General features: G+C 41.3%; 1 protein-coding gene across 1 annotated transcript in view; it reads right to left on the reverse strand.

The window, feature by feature from the left end:
- STARD9 (StAR related lipid transfer domain containing 9) overlaps positions 1–23,799 on the reverse strand; it is a 314,211-nt gene that overhangs the window by 21,381 nt on the left and 269,031 nt on the right. The window contains exons 23-28 of the mRNA XM_077464565.1: positions 13,470–21,737; positions 11,024–11,221; positions 10,597–10,771; positions 10,282–10,431; positions 9,242–9,344; positions 2,759–2,907 (exon numbers count right to left, since the gene is read on the reverse strand). Coding sequence (XP_077320691.1) covers positions 2,759–2,907; positions 9,242–9,344; positions 10,282–10,431; positions 10,597–10,771; positions 11,024–11,221; positions 13,470–21,737 — 9,043 coding nt within the window. The remainder of the gene's footprint in view (positions 1–2,758; positions 2,908–9,241; positions 9,345–10,281; positions 10,432–10,596; positions 10,772–11,023; positions 11,222–13,469; positions 21,738–23,799) is intronic.

Below are 23,799 nucleotides of genomic sequence, written 5' to 3' on the forward strand. Positions count from 1 at the left end.
CCATGCAAAAATATGCACAAAGACGCTCATATGTGTGACGACTGTTGAACTGGGCCTAAGGCCTCATGCCCACGGGCGTTTTAAAAAACGCGCTGTAAAGTTAGTACCGACATCAGAAAAAAAAAGCGGCGTTAAAAACGCGATTTTATCCCCTTTTTTTCCTCTCGTTTTTATCCGCGTTTAGTCGCGCTAGCTTTCAGCCGTGTTTGTCTGTCTCTATTCAAAATCAATGGTTACCTATGGGAGCCCATTGATTTGATTATAAGTTGCACCAGAAGTCGGATCAAGATGAACCAACTTGCAGTGCGACTTATGTGCTGAGAATCTTGAAAGGGAACCCTGCCAAAATGTAAAGAAATTGCCATGTTGATGAGGACAAGGGCCTCTTCCCGACAACTCTTGCCGTTGGTTGTCGGAGGCTGCAGGCGGGGGTCTTATCGGAATCTGGAAGCCCCCTTTAACAAAGGGGCCCGAGATCCCGGCCCCCCCACCCTAGGTGAATGAGTATGGGGTACATTGTACCCCTACCCATTCACCTAAAAAAATAAACAAGTGTCAAAAATAAACACTACACAGGTTTTTAAAGCATTTTATAAAGGCAGCTCCGGCTCTTCTCCCTCTTCTGGCAACATCTTCTCCCTCTGTCGGTCCTTCTCCCCTCTCTGGTTCTTCTTCTCTGAGTTATCTTCTCTCTCCGCTGTCTTCTTGCTCTTTTGCCAGGTCTTCTCCACTGTCTTCTCTGTCTTTTGCTGGCTCTTCTTGCTCTGTTCTTCCGATGTTGACGCAATCTCCCGGTGTAATGCTGGGTCGGTCGTGTACAATGACTTGTATTGGCATGGGGCGGGGCCACCGGATTATGTCATTTGGTGGTCACGCCCCTTGTGACATCACAGCCCATGGCATGATGGGGTGATGACATCATAAGAGGCGTGGTCTCCAAATTACATTGTGTGGCCCCACCCCATGCCAATATAGGTCACTGCACACGGCAGACCCAGCATTACACCAGGAGATCTCTTTGAGTTAACATCGGAAGAACAGAGGGAGAAGACCCAGCAAAACGGCAAGAAGCCAGCACAGAGGGGAGAAGGACTGGCAGAGGGAGAAGATGTCGAGCCGGAGCTGCCTTAATAAAATACTTTAAAACTGTGTAGTGTGTTTATTTTTAAATACATTTTTTTTAGGTGAATGGGTAGGGGTACGATGTACTCATCCACCTAGGGTTGGGTGGCTGGGATCTGGGGGGCCCCTTCTTAAAGGGGGCTTCCAGATTCCTCTAAGCCCATGCCGTCAGACCCCGACAACCAATGGCAAGGGTTGTCAGGAAGAGGCCCTTCTCATCAACATAGGGACAATGTGCTTTGGGGTGGGGGTTGCAGGGCCACCCCTACCCCGAAGCACCCCCCCCCCCCATGTTGAGGGCATGTGGCCTGGTGTGGTCTGGGAGCACTCGCTCCCCCCCATGCCTGACCTTCCAGGCTGCGTGCCAGATATCATCTTGGGGGGGGGGGGGGGGGCCTCACGCAAAAAAAAAATTTGGCCATTTTGGCGGGGGTTCCCATTCAAGATTTTCAGCATACACATCGTACCGCAAGTCAGATCATCTTGATCCAACTTCTGGTGCGACTTCTATGGAAATCAATGGGCTCCCATAGGGAACCATTGATTTTGAATAGATGCAGAGAAATGCCAGACAAGGCTTAACGCTGTGTATATTAAGCCTCGTTAAATCGCGTTTAACACTTTTTACCGGCGTCTGACATTTTTACAGCTCTATCGCTGGAGCCTCAGAATGCGCTGGTCCTGGGTTTTTTTGGAGCTTAAAAACGCCAATGTCACTTAGAGCTCCTAAAAGCCTATGGCCTCATGCACACCAAGGCAAACATGAAGAGGTGTTTTTAATCTGTGAAAAAACGCTCCTAAAAGCAGCTGTAAAAACGTCAGTGGACATGAGGCCTAAAAGTTCCTTGGTCTATACCAAAGCACAACTCCAGATTTAGCAGGTAAGTGGTAATCTAAGTGGTAGTAAAACAAATCATAGTAAAAGGCATTTGCTCTGCCTCTTGAAATGCTCTGACAAATACATAGATGTCCACTGCTGATCTCTCCTTTTAGAAATGATAGTTGCCTGGGTTTACTATGTTGATTTATAGGCTTCAGTGCTTTTTAAAACGCTACCTCAGAACTGACTTTACTAGCTGCATGTTGGTTTTATATCGGCAGCTCAAAAGAAAATTCAGTTAATCACTGAGGCTGATGAACGGAGACACAAGTGGAATAATAAATATGAAAATTTTTACCAAAATACGGGCAAGTATGGATAAAATTTACAATCACAGTAATGAGATGTGGATGTATAAAAATATACCTGTTCCCGTGTATTTGGCTAAGTGTTGATGAGCAGCAATTGGATAACAAGTGGTGTTTATGGTCTCCTCCTTCTCTTAACTCTTTTTCCCAATGTATAAGTCCACACGAGGGAGTTGTAGCAAATGGCATTACCATTGAGAATTTAATCCATTATGGTGAGTTTAATATATACACTACATTCAGCTCTTTAAATTTCTAGCCACTGCTACTTACTAACTTAACCCAGAGTTGGCCCTTCAGGTGACCTTTCCCAAGAAGACTTTACTGGCAGAGTCTTATTTCACCCAAGTGCAACAAACTAAAAATATATATTTTACTGAGCTGGGGTGCAAAACGCCAAAGGGGGTGTCTATTATACATTGTATGATGTGCTGTATACAGAACTCACCTCTGCCATTGCGCTGGCTTGAACCTGAGTGGCGAGATCCTGATACAATACGGGTGTACGTAGGAGGGGAGTGTGTGGACGAGCACGGTGTGTTGGTGATGCTTCAGCTGTTAAGCTTTTATCCGAAGGTGGCTGGGTTATATTTGGTTCTAAAAAGAAAGATGATTGGTTATATCTAGCCAGTCTCTTGGCACATTTTCCAGTAGGCAAACTAAAGTACTTTAATTCTTGAGGCTAACCATCTTATCAGGGGAAATAATCTGCTCACAGTGCCACTACATCCCTGTTCATACCAATTTGTTTTCGAAACAGTGCTTGTTCACATGCAAGAATAATAGTTTACAAGGTGTAAACATTCTGAGTAGTGCTGATTACACCGGTGGGTATTGCAGTGCACCCCCAAAAAATTAGTCCGATCTGTTGTTTTATAGCAGTCTTGTCTAAAAAGGTATACCTGACACACCAGGAAACTGCAAATTGCTGATTTACCAGTAGAAGTCAATCCTAATTACCATGCTACTACAGATTAGATTTAGACTATTATTAGCCACTGATGATATATTAATCACTTCAGAAGAATTTACCCACATCCTGACCAGGCAAAATTTAGATTTATGGCATTTTTTTTTTTTACTAGTCATGGTGGTGATCAGAGATTTTTAGCGGGACTGCAACATTGCGGCGGACAGATCAGACACCTAATTGACATTTGACACTTTTTTGGGAACCAGTGACATTATTACAGTGATCAGTGCTAAAAATATGCACTGACATTGTACTAATGGCACTGGCAGGGAAGGGGTTAACTTCAGGGGCTATCAAGTAGCATGGTTTTGGGAGCGCTGTATACAGCACTTCTAACCTGCCTCAAAGATGCTGCTTGCAGGACTTTTCGAAACGTCCCGCAAGAGCACTGCCCCAGTGTGAAAAGACACACTGGAATGAATGGGGGGCGGTTTTCAGGCACTTAGCAGAGGCCATTTCCAGGGCTAAAGCGCCTGAAAACCATCCCAGTGTGAAAGGGGGTCTAAAAGACAGCATATTAGTAGACACTATAGCTGGCTCTAGATTACTTAAAGTGGTTCTAAAATCTTAAGGTTTTTCACCTATATGCGTATGCACAAAGGTGAAAAACCTGTCCTGCAAAATCCCTCCCAGCCCCCCCTTATACTTACCTGAGCCCTATCCAATCCAGCAATGTACACAAGAGCAGTGGGGTCTCACTGTTGTCTCCCTCCTCCCTGGGCAGATTATTAGCAATGGGAGCCACTGGCTCCTGCTGTTGTCAGTTAAATGCTGTGCAGAGTGAGCAGGGGGCAGGGCCGAGCCACCTGCTCTGTGTCAATAAATGCAGACAGGGCGGCTCGGGAGCGAGCATGCACAGATGCCCCCCGTAGAAAGCTTTCCGCTGGTGCACTTGCTGAAGAGAAGCCTGGAGTGCCAGCAGGGGCCCCCAGAAAGAGGATTGGGGCTGCTCTGTGCAAAACCAGTTGCACGGAGCAGCTCAGAATACCACGTTTGTTAATTTAATTAAAAAAAAACACTTACATACACCAAGAGAACTGATTGGCCTCAGGTGAGACAGAGATCAAAAAATCCTCCTACAAAAGTTGTACCTGATTATCTGAAGTCTTCTCTACTGGCATTCAAAGTGCAGAGTTTTTAAAGCATGTCTGAGCTGTCAGAAAAGGGGGGGGGGTTGGAAGCTGAAATTAAACTCTGCAGAGCTCAGAGAGGAGTGGGAGGTACACACTACCTTCACACAGGAACAGAGCTGAGGCTGTTCATCACCTGGAGCTTTCTCCCCATCACCTTTTTTCTCTTGGTGTCAGGAAAATTTGTCAAAAGTGATTCATGCTGATAGCAGAGGAATAAAGCAGCAGAGGGAATTGACAATGGTGCTATTAATTGAGACAATACACACTATAGAGGCATATGCCTTGTTCATATTTCACGTGTGAAGTTTACAACCTCTTTAGTTATGCACATTAATACATGTCAGTAGTAGCTTTGAAATGGTCTACTGATTACCATACATGCCTTTGAATTTGCTATTACTTCATTGGCATTGTAAAAGAATATATTATTTCACATCATAGTTGCACTAACATTGATGTTTAAAGGGCCAGTCCACACAGAAATATATACTTCAGTTACAAGAGAACTCTGCTTGGGTACACATTTTTAATTGTTTTTATGATTGTTCTTCGAGGTTAGCTGTTAATTGCTCATGTATGTCCGCTCGATCTAGCCACTGCTTTATAGTAGGTGGAGAGGGCCTTTTCCACTTGGCCAGTATGCAGGCATTGGCTGCACTGAGGAAATGCTTGAGAAGAGCATTTTTGTAGTGCATAACTCACATCAGGGGTGACATATAACAAAAAGGCCGACAGGTCATCTGCAAAAGACACATCTTTCACCCTATGGATAGTGGCTTTGACTTTTGTCCAGAAATCCCATAGAGGACGGCAGTCCCAGAAAATATGAAGTAGAGAACTAGCATCTAGGTGGCAACTCCAGCATAGGAGAGATGCAACGGTCAATCATATGTGGGACCTGCAGGGTTTTGCACCAATAGCTCATAATTTTTTACCGTTTTCTTGATGAGCATTAGCTATGGACGCCTCATGGGTAAAAAAAAAGTATCCAGTCTTTCTGGGTGGAGGAAATAGGCTTGGTATGTGCCAATGCAAGTATATGGGATGCAGCCTAGGGTGCCAGCAGTAACCGGCACTTAGCTTGGAAGTCCCCGAGGGTATAAACATAGCAGCAAGTAAGGTATGAGAGACTAGGCTAGCACTGAATTTGAGTAATGGGAAGCGTTCCCAGGGAACTTTGTTATAGAGTGACCTCAGACAGTATGCTGTATCAAAAAAAAAAATATTAAATTTGATTGGACTCAGACAGTATTAAAATCAAAACAAGGAAATGTTACAACCCTCCACCTGACACAAAAATAACAACGTTGTTATTAGTTAAAATTAGGCACACACATGGCCCATGGGCACAGCACTAGTTGAACGAGTAACTTGGTCCTCTATTCAGGAAGGGATATCGTACAAGGGATTTGCTCAACTGAGCAGTATCAATCCTGCTTGTATTCCTAGGGAGTAGTGACAGACAGGGGGTTATTTGAATGAGTATTACATTAACATATTAGCTAAGTGTAAATAAGTTCCATGCACCTTTGGTGGTTTTGGATGAGGGCGTGCTGGTCTAACAATTGGATGGAGCTTGCAGCAGACACGAAGAGCCTCTGGATTTCACTGGGAGGAGAGGTAATGCTAGGCCTTTCCTCCTCACTTAGCAGGGGAGGTTCAACTTTCCATCAAGCTACGTTTCTAATAACATGTGGCAGGCGGAGCACACCCACTCCTAAATTGGACTCACTGAAGAATCTGTTGGCTCTCGCAAGAACGTGTCTTGAATGGTGTTAGGCTACAGGCACCAACTCAAAAAGTCGGTAAAAATGCTTGTATGGCAGGGTGGTACATCAACATTACTATAATTCACTGGGGATTTCCTACCCTATATGTAGCCATGCATGCGATAGCTGGTAGGGCTGTATATAAGGGGTAGGAGACTCTCTCTGTCTCCAACCGTAACCAGCCTGTAAAAGGAGGCAAAAAAACTTTCAAGTAATGTGTAACTAACTGGTAAAAACAGTACCAGCACCCCCCAGATCTGAGGGTTGTCAGGCAAGTATAACCGTTTGTGACAAAGGCTGCTGAGGTTAACCCTGGACTAGCCAAACCCTGGGATTACACATAGATACAAAACAAAGTCTAGAGAATCATAACAAGTTCATTGTTACTGGGGTGTATCCCCATGGAAATCGGAAGCTCGGGCTAGGTTCTCCTATGGGGCTTACAATACTTGTATGCATGTCAAGATTACACAGTACTGGTTCCCGAGTATCCGGATCAACAAGTCTGTCTCTTTTGGCGTCCTTTCGACCAGTCCCCAGGGGAGGGGGCCTATAGAGTAAACATAAGAACACTCCTTAGCTGCCACTGTGACTACCCAGGGAAAAGGGCAGTGGCACAGGACCATGTGATGGATTAAGGGTGATATCCTAGCTGTGGGTGGAAAAGCTTAGGGCTCATTGGAGCTTGAAGACTGTTTCTAGGCAGTGTTAATCCTTCCCTGGGATCTTACTCTGGGTGGAATTTTGTGAATGACAATGAAAATGGCCTCTGATCTTCAAGGAAGCAAAGCCGGGCCAGGAGCTGGAGATCTTCACATTTCAAGAAGTGGCAGAGAGTTGTAAGCTGTGTGTGGGTATTGCAGGGTAAAAGTCTGGTCCGCTTTTCAGGTTGTGAGGGCGTAAGGGTAGCCCATGTCTTGGCTGTAATGGGTTGAGGCTGCGGACGCCCTGAACTCTGTGTACCCTGTCACGCTTGATAGGATCTGTTGGAAGTTACCCAGTATAGTGTTAAATATAGCTTGTACCATAGCCGAAAGATCAGGGTCTGCTGTGACTTCCGGAATACCCCAGAGTCTGTGGTTGTTCCTGAGGTTTCTATTTTCGATGTCTCCCAGAAGTAGTTGGAGATGTGACAACAGTGTCTTCAAGCTGGGACAGCCAGTGCGAGAATTGCTGAGCAAAGGATTCCAGTGCGTGTACTCTCGGGTTGGTACCAGTTATTTTAGTGTTTAAATCCACAAGTTCACTCCATAAGGCAGCAATAATGCTACTAGCTAGTGCTTGTAGGTCACCTTTGCCAGAAGGGCCTGTAGGAGAGAATAGATACTGGTCCCCTTAGATGGAGCACCAGATAAGAGGCTAGCTTATAGTTTGATCTTGCCGGGAAGGCAAGATACAAAACCCAAATTAGGTGAGGAGCAGTAACGTTCGCAGACTCATCCCTTTTATCCCAAAGAATGACAAAGCAGTGGTAGTTGGAACAATCATTAATTCACGACTGGACTACGCAAACTCGCTTTACATAGGATTACCACAATATCAACTTGCGCGATTACAACTGATCCAAAACACGGCGGCAAGGCTGATAACAGGAAAAAAACCCTGGGAATCCATCTCTCCTTCGCTGAGGAGCTTACATTGGCTAACCGTAAAAAAACGGATCACGTTCAAGACCCTTTGCCTCACCCACAAATGCGTGCATAGAGAAGCTCCGCAATACCTAATGGAGAAAATAAATCATTACACACCAAACCGCAGTCTTCGATCAGCCAACAAAAACCTCCTCCTCGTGCCCAAAGACCGGTATAAATCCAAGGGGGATCGGAGATTCGCTGTCCAAGGGCCTCGGCTATGGAATGCTCTACCAATCAACATCCGCCTGGAAGAAAATCACCTGGCTTTTAGGAAAAAACTCAAGACCTTCCTCTTTTAGCAGATGATCAAAGCTCGCCACAGCGCCTAGAGGCGATTCAGTTCGCATTGTGCGCTATTCAAGTATTTCATTCATTCATTCAACGTTGAATGCAGCCACCACTGCTAAACCTGGCATCGGATGTTGTGGATTGGAGATATTTGGTGAATGGCGCATTGAGCTGGTGTTCTGGAGGAACCCGACAGTCTCTTGCTCCTTTTCATGGGTGATAAAGTTGGTTGAAAAGGGTGCAGAGCTCAGGCGGAATGCCACCATGGAATTCTTCACTTTTATCTCTGTTTCTGGCCAACTGGATTAAATATTCAATTCATTCAGGGGATGGGAACCCCATATGGCTATTCAGAACTCAGCAGCAAAGATACTACTAGTGGATTCCACAAGATATACAGAACAGATGGTTTCAAGTGGAACTAAAAGCACAATGTTTTAAAATGAACATTGTTATATGCACTGCAGGTAAAATAACCAACCTTCCATGATCTACTCTGGACACGCCTCATGTCCCACACAGAAGGCAGTTTTTTTTTTTCTTTTAAACATCTGTAAGTGTGTCACTCGTCTAACAGGATTTAAGACCATCCACCCCCTGGTTATACACCTAGTGAATTCCCTTTGCATGGTTGCCAGGGAGTAGGTTACTAAAGAATCAGCTGGCCTCTTTAAGCATTAACAATCTGCTCTTCAGCATGTCAAATCCCTTACCAAAACGGATGTGGTGCAACTCTTTGCAGACTTCTCCTGTGAGTCCAGGTGAAAAGGAGGGAGTTGCGGGGCTGGGTGAAACCGTGACACCCTGGAATCACGGGAAGTGGGTTGAGTGATGCTGGACATCATTGAACTTAGGAAGACAAGGTGACCAGGTGAGTTTGCAGGGGGCAGCAGTGGAGATGTGTATGAGTATAAAAGTCAGAGCTGCCGTTTTAGGTTTAGGCTGTACTGGGGCTGAATTCTTTTAATCTATGCCCAATCACGACACAGTCTCCAGAATCTGCCAAATACTAAAATATCACCTTTGGGATGACTTATTACTGAGCATATCTGATATTTATGCTATGTATTACTTTTTGCCAGACTCAGACTGCCCATCATTCTCATTGTGTACAGTGTATTGTGGGTCACATACCAGGCATTGAAACATTCTGAGTGGGGGCCAGAAGAAAACAGTTTCTTACTGCAGATCTTCCTCTTCCAGAACCCATTTCCAAGTCCAAGCCCACTGGTGAAGTCTGTAATAAAAGGAAAACAAAAATTTGGAGTCCTTCCAGTGAGCACACATTAAGATTTTCACAGGGACGTTAGTACTTTATTAGCATAAGGGGGCTGGTTTTGTAGGCTTTGGGTTTTTGTTAATGGCATCAACTTGATATCAGTCTGAAATGTTTCTGAAATAATTTATAATGTATTGACAGGTGTATTTGACCTGCTTAAAACAGGTTTTGCACTCTCATAGACTTATATAGGAATACAAAATCTGTCTGAAACAAAAACACATCGACACAGATCTTTAGTATTTTAATTGTGTCCAACAATGTCATCGTATGTCAATAGTTTGCTTATTTCCAGAACTTAAAGAAGGCTGTCACTTTCTGTGTACTTCACTTGTCACTGCCTCAGATGGATCCAGAGCTATGACTCAACTTACTTTCTAAAAAAAAGACATGTAAAGTCATAAAACAGAGGCCACTCCATCATCGAAATCTGTGCCACTGCTCTTTGTATGTAGGAAAATGCTACATAAGTATTTAATGGATAGTTTTTATGCATAGCGGCTGCTCTCTCCACTACACATCTGGCAGTAGATAACCCACCAGGCAAAAAATGCAAATACTCTTCACTTCCTTTTTACTTACTGGATTCCAGGAAATAAAGCATAACGGCACTATCAGTAGTACTCAGCAGTGTCATACAAATAACAGGGAGGGAAACCGGGGAAAAGACACTACTCACTCACAAAATGCCCAGTGCAGGCAGGGAAAAAGGTAATAATACATGAATTTTCTGATAGTACTGTAAAAGGGCAGAAAAGTTTATATGTGAGCAGCAAAAAAGTGTCATATGCCAAAGATTTATGTCTGATATATTGTCTGTAACTCACAAAGAATTTCTGCATAGGCCAAGATGTACAGAAGAGGAACAGAAATGTAATGCATGTGTTATACTCACCTTTGCCTCCCTGAAAGTGTTCTTATTGCCCTTGGCAGGGGTGGCTGTCATGCCACTGTTGTACCCTGATGTTGGTCCTGAGGACAGACTGAGACTAGAATTGGTAAATAAAGTGCTGGTGCTTACAAGTGTCTTCATTTTGATATCCTCCTATAAAGTAACACAAATAGTTTTAGGTCCATTGTGCTTATTGCAATGTTTCTAGATTTGTATCTCATAGCTACTATACCATATTCCAGTCCAATCTCAGTGATGAAATAAAGCTTGTGTTTAATAGACAGACATTCAAACATGAGTTGTTTCTTCCATTCTCACCTTCTGCAAAGTGCTCTGCAGCAGACGTCTCTTCTCTAGCTCTGCCCTCTCACGTAACTTGCCTCTTGCTCTAGCAATCTCCGTTCTGGCCTCTTCCCGAGCCTTCTGATAATCCTTCAGCATCGCTTCAATCTCTGAGGGACACTGAGATAGCCTTCTCTTTGGTTCCTGGATTCTAAGATACAATTAGGACATCAGTCAATTTTGTTGCCACTGTGATGTGTATATTTGGGTTAGGCTAAGGCTTTTGTATAAGTAAAGATAACCTTTGTTCATGTTTTAGCACAAGTGCTACAGTTAAATTTCCATAAAATTCCATTTTGACTAAAGTTTTTCTAATGTTTCAAAATTTTGTACACTATACACTAATTATGAGATCTTTTAGACAGGCCAAAATTCTCATAGCAACAGCTAATCAATGTCATACCTGGTGCTATCCACAACATCTCTTCTCAGCTGCTGCAGGTATTCCCTGCGCCGACTGGGCAAATCAGAGTCTCTCAATGACGACAACGATGTTTGTGAGGCACTCAGCTGTTTCTGGGGGCTGAGGCTGCGGCTCCTTCTAAAACTTTGCAATCTCTCCTCTCTTTCCTTGCGTAAATTTTCTATTACTTTCATATGCCTTGAGTGAGGGTGATTAAAAAGATATAAAAAAATGAATGTTTCATCTGCTTATAGTGTATATACAGTACCAGTACATTTCAAGTTCTCAATACATTCTAAATTAAGAAAGTAATGAAATGACAAGCTTTTACTGCTGACCTCCTCTTGAAAATGTGGCTTGTCTGACCGTCATGATATATATCTTCAACTCAGAACCCATACACAGATCAGAAGTTGGTACCTTACTTGCTGCCAATTTTTGCTTGGTGTCAGTGACCCAGAAAGTACTGGAGTCAAGATTAGAATGGTGGCCTGGCAACCATTATTTCCTTTTTTTTTTTCTTTATTTAAGGTGTTTAGAATACACAGAAAATGAAATGTCCCCTCCCGCTGCTTGCCCAGGTTGATCTCCTGTCCCACCAGGAGGAATGAGCAACCAGCTGGCATGTCTGCCGGCTGGCTGAAGACCCGAACAAAGCTTTGTTCGGGTCTTGGATCTAGTAACCCAAAAGCATTATTATTGTTATGACATCACTTCCCGGATTACTGGCATTTTTTAAAAAAATTTTAATTTTTGTTATTCATTTTTGGAAAAATATATATACACGACTATAGCCCACACATGGGCGAGATCAGCCAGTCTCAGTCACATAAAACACTCAACATAAGAATGTAGTAGTTTAGTAGTTTGTATTGTTTAAGAACGTAAAACAATAAAAACTACTAAACTACTACCCCAATGTGGGGAGTGGGAACAGTTCAGGAGTAGCTAGTCTCAAACATTAGTGCACAGGATACAAATTGGATTACTGGCATCTTAAAAGTGCCAGTTTAAAAAAATATAAAGTGTTCAAAAACGTAGATCTTGACGTTTTGAATACTTTCAAGTGCAGAGGAGGGGTTTGGGGTCTTCCAGACCCCAGATCCCTCCATAAAGAGTACTTGTCACTGCCTATTACTGTCACAAGGGATATTTACATTGTTTGTGACAGCAATAACAGTGATAAAAAAAAAAGTGCAAAAATTTGTTTTATTAACCACTTCAGCCCCGGAAGAATTTACCCCCTTCCTGACCAGAGCACTTTTTGCAATTCGGCACTCCGTCGTTTTAACTGACAATTGCACGGTTGTGCAACGTGGCTCCCAAACACAATTGACGTTTTTTCCCCCCACAAACAGAGCTTTCTTTTGGTGGTATCTGATCACCCCTGCGTTTTTTATTTTTTCCACTATAAACATAAAAAGAGCGACAATTTTAAAAAAAACAATTTTTTTTTACATTTTACTATAATAAATATCCCCCAAAAATATATAAAAAAACAATTGTTTTCCCTCAGTTTAGGCCAATACGTATTCTACATATTTTTGGTAAAAAAAAAATCGCAATAAGCGATTGATTGGTTTGCGCAAAAGTTAAAGCATTTACAAAATAAGGGATGGTTATGGCATTTTTATTATTTTTTTGAATAGTGGCAATCAGCGATTTTTATCGTGCGACATTATGACAGACACATGGGACATTTTTCGACATTCCTGTGTAAATTGCACTGGCAGTGAAGAGGTTAACCACTAGGTGGCAGTGTGGGGGTTAAGTGTATTCCATGGCAAAAAAAATTAATAAAAAATTTAAAAAGAAAATAAAAAAAAGGGGGGGGGGGACTGTAGCTTGAGGTCCAGGGAGGCATGACCTGCTGGAAAACTTCCCGATGACCCACTCGCATATGGGTCAAAGACAGTGACTTGCCCACTGCCTCCTCTGGTTCACGGAAACTCCTTATCTGGGAAGGGGCTCAGCAACCTAGGTCAGCAGTGTAGTCTGCAGAGAACGTATAGTCAAACCAGTAGAACCAAGTTTTGCAATATTGTTTCTCCTTGTGATTGGAGGAAGCCACTATTTCTTCCATGGTAACTAGCATTTTCACAAGTAAGTGAACATTTTTAACTAGCATTTTCACATGGAGTTGGTCAGCAATGGCTTTCTATTCATTTCCCTTAGACACAACACTTTCTTGAAAACAATATAAATCAAAGCATAACAATGGCAATAAAGTACTGTATATTTCTACCTTACTTCTAATAAATCCTACTGCACCAGAAGATTACAGTGGTGGGGGTGAGAAGAAGTGAAGGCAAAACGAGGACACAGCAGAACAAGAGACACATATCACCAAAGGTAAATAATGTCCTTTGTGCCGTTTTTTATTTTAAGTAAACTTAGGAATCAAGATTTTACTTTTGAGAAAGTGATGCATGAAGCTGCTTCTTACCTTGCATATAGCTGTTTCTTCACAACATCCTGATCCTGACTATCCACCTTTCCTGTCTGTATCACTCTCAGTAGTGCATCAGTTTCTCCAATTCCATAGCTGAGCTTGGCTTCTGCTAGCTGCACAGTAAGGGGCTGTGGGTTCATCTCCAAGTGTACTGCAGACATGACCTCGGCACGCTCCCGCTGCAGTCTCTCAATCTCACGAGATCGGCTTTCCACCTCTTCCTGAGACCTACAGGTGGGGCTCTGTTTCATACTCAGATTTGGATAACTCATTAACAACTGTTCATTTCTCTGTAGGCTACCTTTAAATCCAGACCAATTGCTGAACTTATTATGAAGGGGCAGATCCTGCAAACTGTAATTATGTGATTTGTGACTGCTTGCCAAAGTGGGCTCTTGACCTAGAAGAATGTCAGTATTGCAATCACTCTCCACTACAGATAAGCCATCATCCTGCAGTTGCAAGTCAAAACCACTTACTTGGGAAGGTGAATATTGGTGGATTTCATTTTTTACATATGAATTACTTGAGGTTATGGTACTACTAGCAAGATCATTCTCATCGGCACCATATTCTGTCTTTGTAGTTCTTGTTAAGGACTGTCTGTGCCTGTCCAACACAGGATGTGCCATCTGATAGAGATTTTCAAGTGACTGTGGGCGTTCCCATGGCGGCAAACCAGTAAATGTGGTTGCAGGTACTTTTTTGGGCTGAGTGGATATTAAATTGTCTTTTCTATCTTCCCTGTCTCCATACCCTGAAAGCTCAGAGTTACTACGAAATTGGTTAGTAATGGGAAAGAGTTTGTTTTGCAGAATACAGTTTTCACTCATGTATCTCTGAAATTTATGCGTTGCTATCCTTATTTTAGGAGATTCTCTTAGAGAGCTGCAATGTACAACTTCAAATGTATTTTCTTTATTTCCCTGACCAAATGAAAAAATGTTTTCATTGTCTGTTTCTGTTTGAGAACTGGAGACTTGTAGCTTACAATTTTCTTGTTCACTCCTTTTCCTATGCCAAGATACTTTCTCAAGGCTTTGTTCACTAGAATTGTTTTCAAGTTCAAATTTATTAAAAGGCTTCTTGCTTGCTTTTAATGTTAGAATTGGTGAGGAAGCTCGATCAACCATCATTGTGTTTTCTTGACATGCAGTGTGGAATCTCAGAGTTTGATCACCTGATAAAGGACTATTTGCAACAGCAAGAGAAATATCTTCTGAGTCTTTATTCAAAACAAGAGAACTTGTAGGTGAAGAAAATGGAAGAGTGCTAGCAGACAGGAATGGGACAGACGCTCGTATATGTGGCGATTTAGACATCCCATGATCTGCTGGTTTAGCAGGCACATATCCATGTAAGTTAGGAAGGCTTTGTGGCCTAACATTTGTCGATTGACCACTACATTTTGCCCCTGTTAAATGAGTGTTGTCTGGAATATAGGTTGACGAATCTGCTCCAACTACCTTTACAATTACATTTATCTCTGAGGGGCTTAGAAAATGGTTACTTTCTGTGCTACAGTTCTGTGTACTGTTTATTTTTGGCTTATCTGTCTGAATACCTTTGTCTTCATAAGTTTGGGTAAAAGAGTCTTTGACTGATTTTTTCACAAGTGACTCTGCAATATCAAGTGTGACATTTTCAGAGTGATGCTGAGAAAAATTTCCCAGTAGTTCTGAGGTTTCCTGTAACAGCTGTGATAAATGAATGGACATGCTCTGCATATTGGACCAAGAGACTGGTTTCTGGTGCCTCATTTTCCGTGAGGAAAACACATCTGTGCTACTTCTTTGGTGCTTGGTGACTCTACGATATCTAGGCTTAGTGTGTGTTCTGTGTTCATAAGATATTCTTTGGTCATTTTCATTGCAGGTCTCAGACTCTGAAGTGTAAAGAATCATTATTTCATCTAGCTGGGAACAGTCTTCAAAGCTTACTTGTGACTCAGATTTCCCAACAAATTCCATATCATTTCTTGTGTGTAAAGCATCAGTTTCATCCAATAGGTGATCTTGAAAACCATCAAATGAATTTAAATCAGGTCTGGAATCATTTCCTTCAAAACTGCTTATTGTGCTGGATACGGGTTTTGCATAGGAACTAAGATGTGAATTAAAAGGAGAACTATGAGAATTGAGCCCTTCATCAACACTAGAACATCTCATTAATTTATCAGCTGTGGCTTGTAACTTACTGCAAGATACATCACTGGCACTGTTAAATGAGCAGTTCCTCCACCCAGCCCTAGGATTAACTTCCTGCTGCCAAGAGTGAACAAAGGGGTTAATGTCACTTGAGGTAAAGTGAAGACTTTCTGTATTCTCACTCATTTCTTCTATTGATGTCTGCATTTGTTGTGATGGGTCATGATATAAACTGCTGTGGAGTTTAGATGGTACTTTAATGGGAATGCAGTCTTTATCGGTACATTCAGCCTTAAAATGTGTATGTCCAGCAATGCCTTCCTGGGCATTTACAAAACAGTTTGGTGGCTGATGGCGATCAATGAGACAACAATTTATTTTGCAGTGTGCTATGCTATGTGTTGAGCAATCCTTTGACTCCTTATTTGAATGGTCTTGTCCATTACACATAGTTTTGGCCCCAGAACCTAATCTTTGTGGGGAAGATTCAGAACTTGGGCTGGAGACTGATCCATCAGAAGGGAACATTGAGGGTTCTGCCAACTGTAACTTGGCAAGAGCCATGGTAGGTGATGAACATTCACAAAAGGTATGGTTAGAGCAGTAAGCTTTGTGAGACATGGTGCAAGTTGACATTTTGGAAAATCCAGGGTGAGAAAAGTCACTAGGATCACCTGTATGAATAGCTCCATACATTTCTGATTTACCTTCATTTAATACTGACAGACTCTCCAGTGATCCAATTTTCAAGCTCAAGCTTGTTAGGCCACTCGAAGCTAAGGAACTGAATGTTTCTGTGTCATCTGCTCCTGAAGAAATCTCAAGAGATTCATTTAACTCTGAAGGACATTCTCCACTGTCCTTTTCATTCCCATAAATGTGTTTAACACCTTCGTTATTTCTGATTCTGCATTTCATTTGTAAGGCTGGATCAGTTAGTTCTAGTGCATGACCTGATATGACATTTACTTCACAGGTGTCCAAAACTTCTGTAGATTGATGTGCGATTTTATCCATTACCAAATTTAATTCTGACTTGGGGTTATGTTGCCATTTCTTATTGATGGAAATAGACACTTCACATACATGATCTAAGCCATGGTCTAAATTTCCTTTTTCCGTTGGTTCAGTTTCTTGACAGGGTCTGAAAGTGGATGGCTGACAACTTGGAGATATTTCAGTCTGGTGGTTTGCTTCTTGACTTTGAGGAAACCGATACTGACATTTATTGTAATCATTCTGGATATCTTTCAACTCTTCATTTGATTCTCCAATACACTCAGAAAAGTTAGCAGATGATGTAGCAGCTGGAAAAGTGCAGACATCTGTAGAACAAGTTAAACCAGGGTAAGCATATTCAGATTTGAACGTAGCATTTTCAGGGTTTTGTGAAGGGATAACATTTGTTTTGTCTTCTAGCTCTTCCTTTGCCAAAGGGTTTTCTTCTTTTTCCATAATCTTATTCTTATTTGGCAGTTTGTTCAGTGTTTGTTGCACCAGCAAGGTTTCCTCTTGCACTTTGACACAGAAATTTTGCTCTATTGTTTGGTAACTTTCCCTTCCTACATAAAGGTGTATTTGTTCACTTTTCTCCTCCTCAAGATTTCCCTGTCTCCCAGAAGCCCTACTGAAAGAAATGCCACCATTCAATTCTGCCAAGGAATGAACATCCGAGCGAAAATCATGCAACAGTATGGGTACCGATGTTGTAGAGCCTTCCTGTATACTTTCATTCTTTGTGACACATGTTTCTGTTCCATGTGGGACACCAAGTTCTGATTGCTCATTTTTTGGTTTAAAAAATATATTTCCTTCTTTACACTTCAAAATCCTGAAAGACTTTAATTTCTGATTTTCACCCTTGACATCTTCTACCATTTTCTTCAAGCCAGGTGAGCATTGTGAGCCAAAGTGAGATTGTTCTGGCTCAGAAGTGTTTGGTAGACTTTCTGTATTTTTACAATATGTGCTTGCAGCTTTAGCCCTACTACACTGTGATCCAAAAACATGTTCACTTTGCATTATAGCTTCATAATATGGAAGAATTGGACATGTACTTCCAATATCTTGTGTTAAGGGTTGCACAACACAGTAATGGTTCTCTTGCATGTTATTTATAACATCACACACAAAGTCAGTAGAATTAGATTGCTCGTTATTTTCAGTAACAGTGTCTCTGATATGTTTCTGAAAACATCTCTCTGAAGTTGTAGAACCCCGAGTGGTTGTTACACAATTATCAGGTTCATAATCTTTATTATCATTTTCTTCTATGTCATGCTTTATATTAGCCTGTTTATTAATTAAATATGAATATTTAGGTATTCTCTTCGAAGAAACATATTTGCCATCATCTTTATCGTCATTTGTTTTCTCAGAATTTCCATTGTTTTTCTTTATCTGTTTATCAAGTTGAAGTGAACATTCGGTTTCAGGTGTCATAGTTTCCACTCTTAATTCTTTTAAGGTCTGATCTGCAATCTCATTCCAATCATTTTCTGCATCTTCATGATCGCTTTTATTACACAACAATGGATCTGTGAGGGTTGATATGATCCCTGACGAAATGGATTGGTTGTCATTTTTACTGCTATTAAACAATTTTGATCTCTTAATATCTGTGGGGATAACTTGTTCTGGAGGACATACAGATTTCTGCAGTTCAGAATTTGGTTTACAATAGTGTATATCATTTTTATAATTAAGGAGATCACCAGCATGATGTGGTTTCAGGGGTTCTGTATTTAATGCATGCACTTGCTGGGTGTCTTCAGATAAGGACTGTAAATTCAGCATTCCCTCTTCTGGTAATATCCCTTTCTCTTTCCAGGATTTTGTTTGAATGAGGGCCTCACCAGATGAATTGCAAGTTAAAACATGTTGTGTATCATTGAGACTGGATACTGGCACTGTATGATCTTCACAAGAACTCTGTTCATTACTATTTATATCAAGAGGATGAAATTCACAAGTCTTGTCAGAAAGTGCAGTTTCTGAATGATTTGAAGGGATGTTACCAGGATGTTTACCAGAGCATCCATTTACTCTGCTTTCCTTATGTTTAGGGCTGTTGCACTCAGACATATTTCTGCTAGGTAATGTACTTGACCTTGTTAGTAAGTGCTCAGTAGAAGGAAGGTCGTTGAGGTTTATTACTGGCGAACTGCTGGTGACTTCCTTATCAGCCTCTGATGATGTGCAGGAAAGTAAGCAGGGTGAGACGCTAAAAAAACTTGTACTTTGTGTGTCCTTGTGGTTGCCGCCAGACCCATCCTCAGTTCTAGAAACAGGAGAATCACCATTTCCAAGGTTTTCAATATGTTGGACAAGGTTATTACATATTAGTTGTGTATTTATTGATTCACTTTGATCAACAGACATTGTGTGATTTTTATTTTTCACAACTGAGAATGGTTGGTTGGCCATTAGACCTGATGTGCTCATGCTAGCATTGTTAACAGCTGTAGTTTTATAATTTTCATCAATAATCAATCTTTGAAGGGAATCAGCTACTTTATTTTTATGGATATTATATTTATCCAAGAAATGTTTTTGCAGCTTGCACTCTCTGTTCTCGTTTAGATCTAGAGCTGTACTGTATGCTGTCACTGCTGATACCAAATTTGTGGCTGCAAGGCCACTATGAATTTGGATGTGTTCTGCTTGTAGTACGTTTGTAATCCCAGTCAACTTTTTTGGGACTTTTTCACTCTCTAAATTATTATAATGTAAAATTTCAGACCTGTTAAATTCTGAACAAGTATCACTGAGAACTGTAGTTTGGTTATTCAGATAGTCAGTCTGCACATATGTTAACCCTACTTGTGTTACATTTCTGTCAAGGCTTTTGATACTGGCATCAGTATGGTCATGAATTTCACCATTCTCCTGAGTTAAATGTAAAACAAACATCTCTCTAGATTTACATTCATCGTCAGAAATTTCAGATGGCATTACATTAGAGCTGTGTTTTGAATGGGAATTTTGCTTTGTATCCTGGTTTGAACTTTTTAAGACTACAGTGCTTACAGCTGTATTTAAATTTACAGAATTTCTTGCTTTATTATTCACTTCATTTAGTTCTACAGATTCCTCATGGTTATCTTTTATATCCTGGCTGCATGTTTCTACAGAAATTCCGAGATCCCCATTAACATCAGTTTTCAAAGAAACGGTGACCTCTTTTGTGCTGACTTCATCTGTTGTTGGGTCCAACAAGGATTGTGGTATTTTATTTACCTTAGTTTTGGTAAAACCAATGGGCTCCAAAGCTACATTCTTTTTGTCTAGAAAGGATCTCTGAGTATTTTTCTCACTCTCCATGAAATTGTTTGATAAATCAGGAAAAGCTGAATGTTTTGATGTATTGAAGTCATCTAAATGTCTTATGGAACAATCATTGTCATTATTAATACATTCATCAATAGGCTTCTGGTTTTCAAAACATTTCACTTTGATATGACTAGTGCTTGGTCGATCACCCTCAATATCAGATATATTTAGGTTTTTGTATAGTGGTTCTGGATCTCGACAGTGCTGTACATTCAATTCTTCCTGTATGTCAGGAGATGTCCCAGATTTGCTTTTAATAACAATATTTTTAGTAGATACTTCCGTCCCTTCATCGTTTGTGATGTACGAATCTGTTTTAACAGCCTTATTTTCAAGACAGGAAGAGTCTTGGTGAAGTAATCCATGCAAGGTGTGTTCACTATTAAAAACAGGTGAACTAAGGTGAATTTGATGGGATTTTAGATCAGGAACATTCAAAGTTGTTTTTGTTGAAGTATCTCTGTATGCCATGGTAGCATCATTATTTATCTTAAGGTAAAATGAGGCGCTTCTTTCTAGAGCTGTATTTTCTCCAGGGGTTGTGATGTCTACATTCTTCTGATCATCACCTGTCATATTTAAACTCCTAGGACTCTGAAGTTTCCAGAAGATCTCTGCTGGTAGTTCTTCAGATGAATCCACATCTGGTACTTCATCAGAATCAGCCAAACTGTCTAGAGAAAAACTTTTTGAGAATCCAGTAGTAACTGACCCAGTTGTAACTAAAGGAAATGAGTTGTGATCTTCTGTTAAATTTTTAGAAGAGCCAGAGCGAGTCTCAATTGTCTTGTACCTGTTATATCTTCGTTTAATATGCCTATCCTTTTTGTTTCCCCTTTCCACCAGTGAGTCCTGTGACATTTGGCTGTCTTCGCTGTCTGAATCCCTCCTGCTATCTTTCTGTCTCTCTTTATCTTCCTGCTTCAGTTGTTCATTTAAGGCACTGGTATATGCAGAAGACAGAGAATCTACAGAATAATAGCTTTCACCGTCAGAAGAGTCACTGTTCTCATCCTCTTTCCAGTGTTCAAGGCCTTGTATATTAGATCTCAGACATCCCCTATTGAGTCTCTCTGTGCTCATCCACTTCCTCTCCATTTCACGGGGGTCTTCATGATGGTGGTTAACCTTAGAAATGTTGTCAACAGACGTTGATATCTTATTAGCCCCATTATTTGGTTTTGTTTTAGTGCTTGGTGTTATGTTTCTTTTTATTGTTTTTGCAGAAAAAGGTTCCCTAGGTGGAATCTTTCCTGGGCCAGATGAGCTCTGTCTATTCTTGGCATATTTTTCTGGTGGAGGTTTTATACCCTCACTTTTTGCTGTCGTTTTGTTCTTCTCCAACACTGTGTTTTTTCTAGGTATACCAACAGTAGGTTGTGGCTGACTTTTAGTTGCTTTTAATTTTGTGTCCTTGGTTCCTGTATTTACAGGAGCTCGTATATTTTTTTTCTTTGGTGGCTCAGTAGAACAGCTGGAAAGTCCTTTTGATCTACCACCAGCTTTATCCATTTTTTGCCGTTTTTTGCTCATTTGTGCATCACTTGGAAAAATAGTAGCAGCAGAGTTGCTATAACTAATAAGCAAGTTAATGGTTCTCTTTTCTGCTTGTGGGCTTGCAGATTCTACGATTGATGGTTCACTGTCCACTTCATCACAGCTGCCACCAGTGGGTGAAGTTTTAACAAGACAATCTATCGACACAGCTCGTAGAGGCCTTTTGTTTTCACGGGTCTTGGATTTTTGTACCAGCTCACTTTTACATTTTCTTTTTATGAGAGCACTAAAAAGGAAAGAAAGGAAAGAATAAAATATAGTTTTACTTGGTTCCAAACTATAAAAACAATACAAAAACATATCCCAGACCCATATAAAATGATTGTTAAGAGATTGCAACAGAATAGGCATAAAATAGGAATTTTGACTTACCTGTAAATTCCTTATCTTGGATAAGTTCCTTATTTTGTACAGGATACAGGATTTGTATTCATAGACTATAGGTGAGTGGCGGAACTACCAGGGTTGCCAAGATGGCAGAAAGGGGGACCAATGCAGAACATGTGAAAGCTTTGTCAGGGGCCCTGCGATGGGACTAAAAGAGCCCTGGGATCAGTGGGAAGGGCCTCAGGACTGATGGAAAGGGCTTTCCGTGGTCAGGGGGGCTCTTCATAGTTTCTTGCACTGGGGCCATGAAGGTTCTAGTTACGCCTCTGATAAGGATTATATGTTGCTACATTCAGGTGAGTGGACACTGGCATGGCTAGGGGAACCCCTGAAGTATACTCAAACAGTGCCTTGCGAAAGTATTCGGCTCCCTTGAACTTTTCAACCTTTTGCCACATTTCAGGCTTCAAACATAAAGATATAACATTTTTATTTTTTGTGAAGAATCACCAACAAGTGGGACACAATTGTGAAGTGGAACGAAATCTATTGGATTTTTTAAACTTTTTTAACTAATAAAAAAAATGAAAAGTGGGGCGTGCAAAATTATTCGGCCCCCTTTTGTTAATACTTTGTAGAGCCACCTTTTGCTGCGATTACAGCTGCAAGTCGCTTGGGGTATGTCTCTATCAGTTTTGCACATCGAGAGACTGAAATTCTTGCCCATTCTTCCTTGCAAAACAGCTTGAGCTCAGTGAGGTTGGATGGAGAGCATTTGTGAACAGCAGTTTTCAGCTCTTTCCACAGATTCTCGATTGGATTCAGGTCTGGACTTTGACTTGGCCATTCTAACACCTGGATACGTTTATTTGTGAATCATTCCTTTTTAGATGTTGCTGTATGTTTGGGATCATTGTCTTGTTGGAAGATAAATCTCCGTCCCAGTTACAGGTCTTTTGCAGACTCCAACAGGTTTTCACCCAGAATGGTCCTGTATTCGGCTGCATCCATCTTCCCCTCAATTTTAACCATCTTCGCTGTCCCTGCTGAAGAAAAGCAGGCCCAAACCATGATGCTCCCACCACCATGTTTGACAGTGGGGATGGTGTGTTGAGGGTGATGAGCTGTGTTGCTTTTACACCAAACATATCGTTTTGCATTGTGGGCAAAAAGTTCAATTTTGGTTTCATCTGACCAGAGCACCTTCTTCCACATGTTTGGTGTGTCTCCCAGGTGGCTTGTGGCAAACTTTAGACGAGACTTTTTATGGATATCTTTGAGAAATGGCTTTCTTCTTGACACTCTTCCATAAAGGCCAGATTTGTGCAGTGTACGACTGATTGTTGTCCTATGGACAGACTCTCCCACCTCAGCTGTAGTTCTCTGCAGTTCATCCAGAGTGATCATGGGCCTCTTGGCTGCATCTCTGATCAGTCTTCTCCTTGTCGGAGCTGAAAGTTTAGAGGGACGGCCAGGTCTTGGGATATTTGCAGTGGTCTGATACTCCTTCCATTTCAAAATGATCGCTTGCACAGTGCTCCTTGGGATGTTTAAAGCTTGGGAAATCTTTTTGTATCCAAATCCGGCTTTAAACTTCTCCACAACAGTATTACGGACCTGCCTGGTGTGTTCCTTGGTCTTCATGATGCTCTCTGCGCTTTCAACAGAACCCTGAGACTATCACAGAGCAGGTGCATTTATACAGAGACTTGATTACACACAGGTGGATTCTATTTATCACCATCAGTCATTTAGGACAACATTGGATCATTCAGAGATCCTCGCTGAACTTCTGGAGTGAGTTTGCTACACTGAAAGTAAAGGGGCCGAATAATTTTGCACGCACCACTTTTCTGTTTTTTATTTGCTAAAAAAGTTTAAATTATCCAATAGATTTCATTCCACTTCACAATTGTGTCCCACTTGTTCATAAAAAATAAAAATTTTATATCTTTATGTTT

The sequence above is a fragment of the Lithobates pipiens genome, unplaced genomic scaffold, assembly GCF_037356315.1.
Source record: "Lithobates pipiens isolate NorthernLeopardFrog02 unplaced genomic scaffold, aLitPip1_a1.2 Scaffold_30, whole genome shotgun sequence".
Lineage (NCBI taxonomy): Eukaryota > Metazoa > Chordata > Amphibia > Anura > Ranidae > Lithobates > Lithobates pipiens.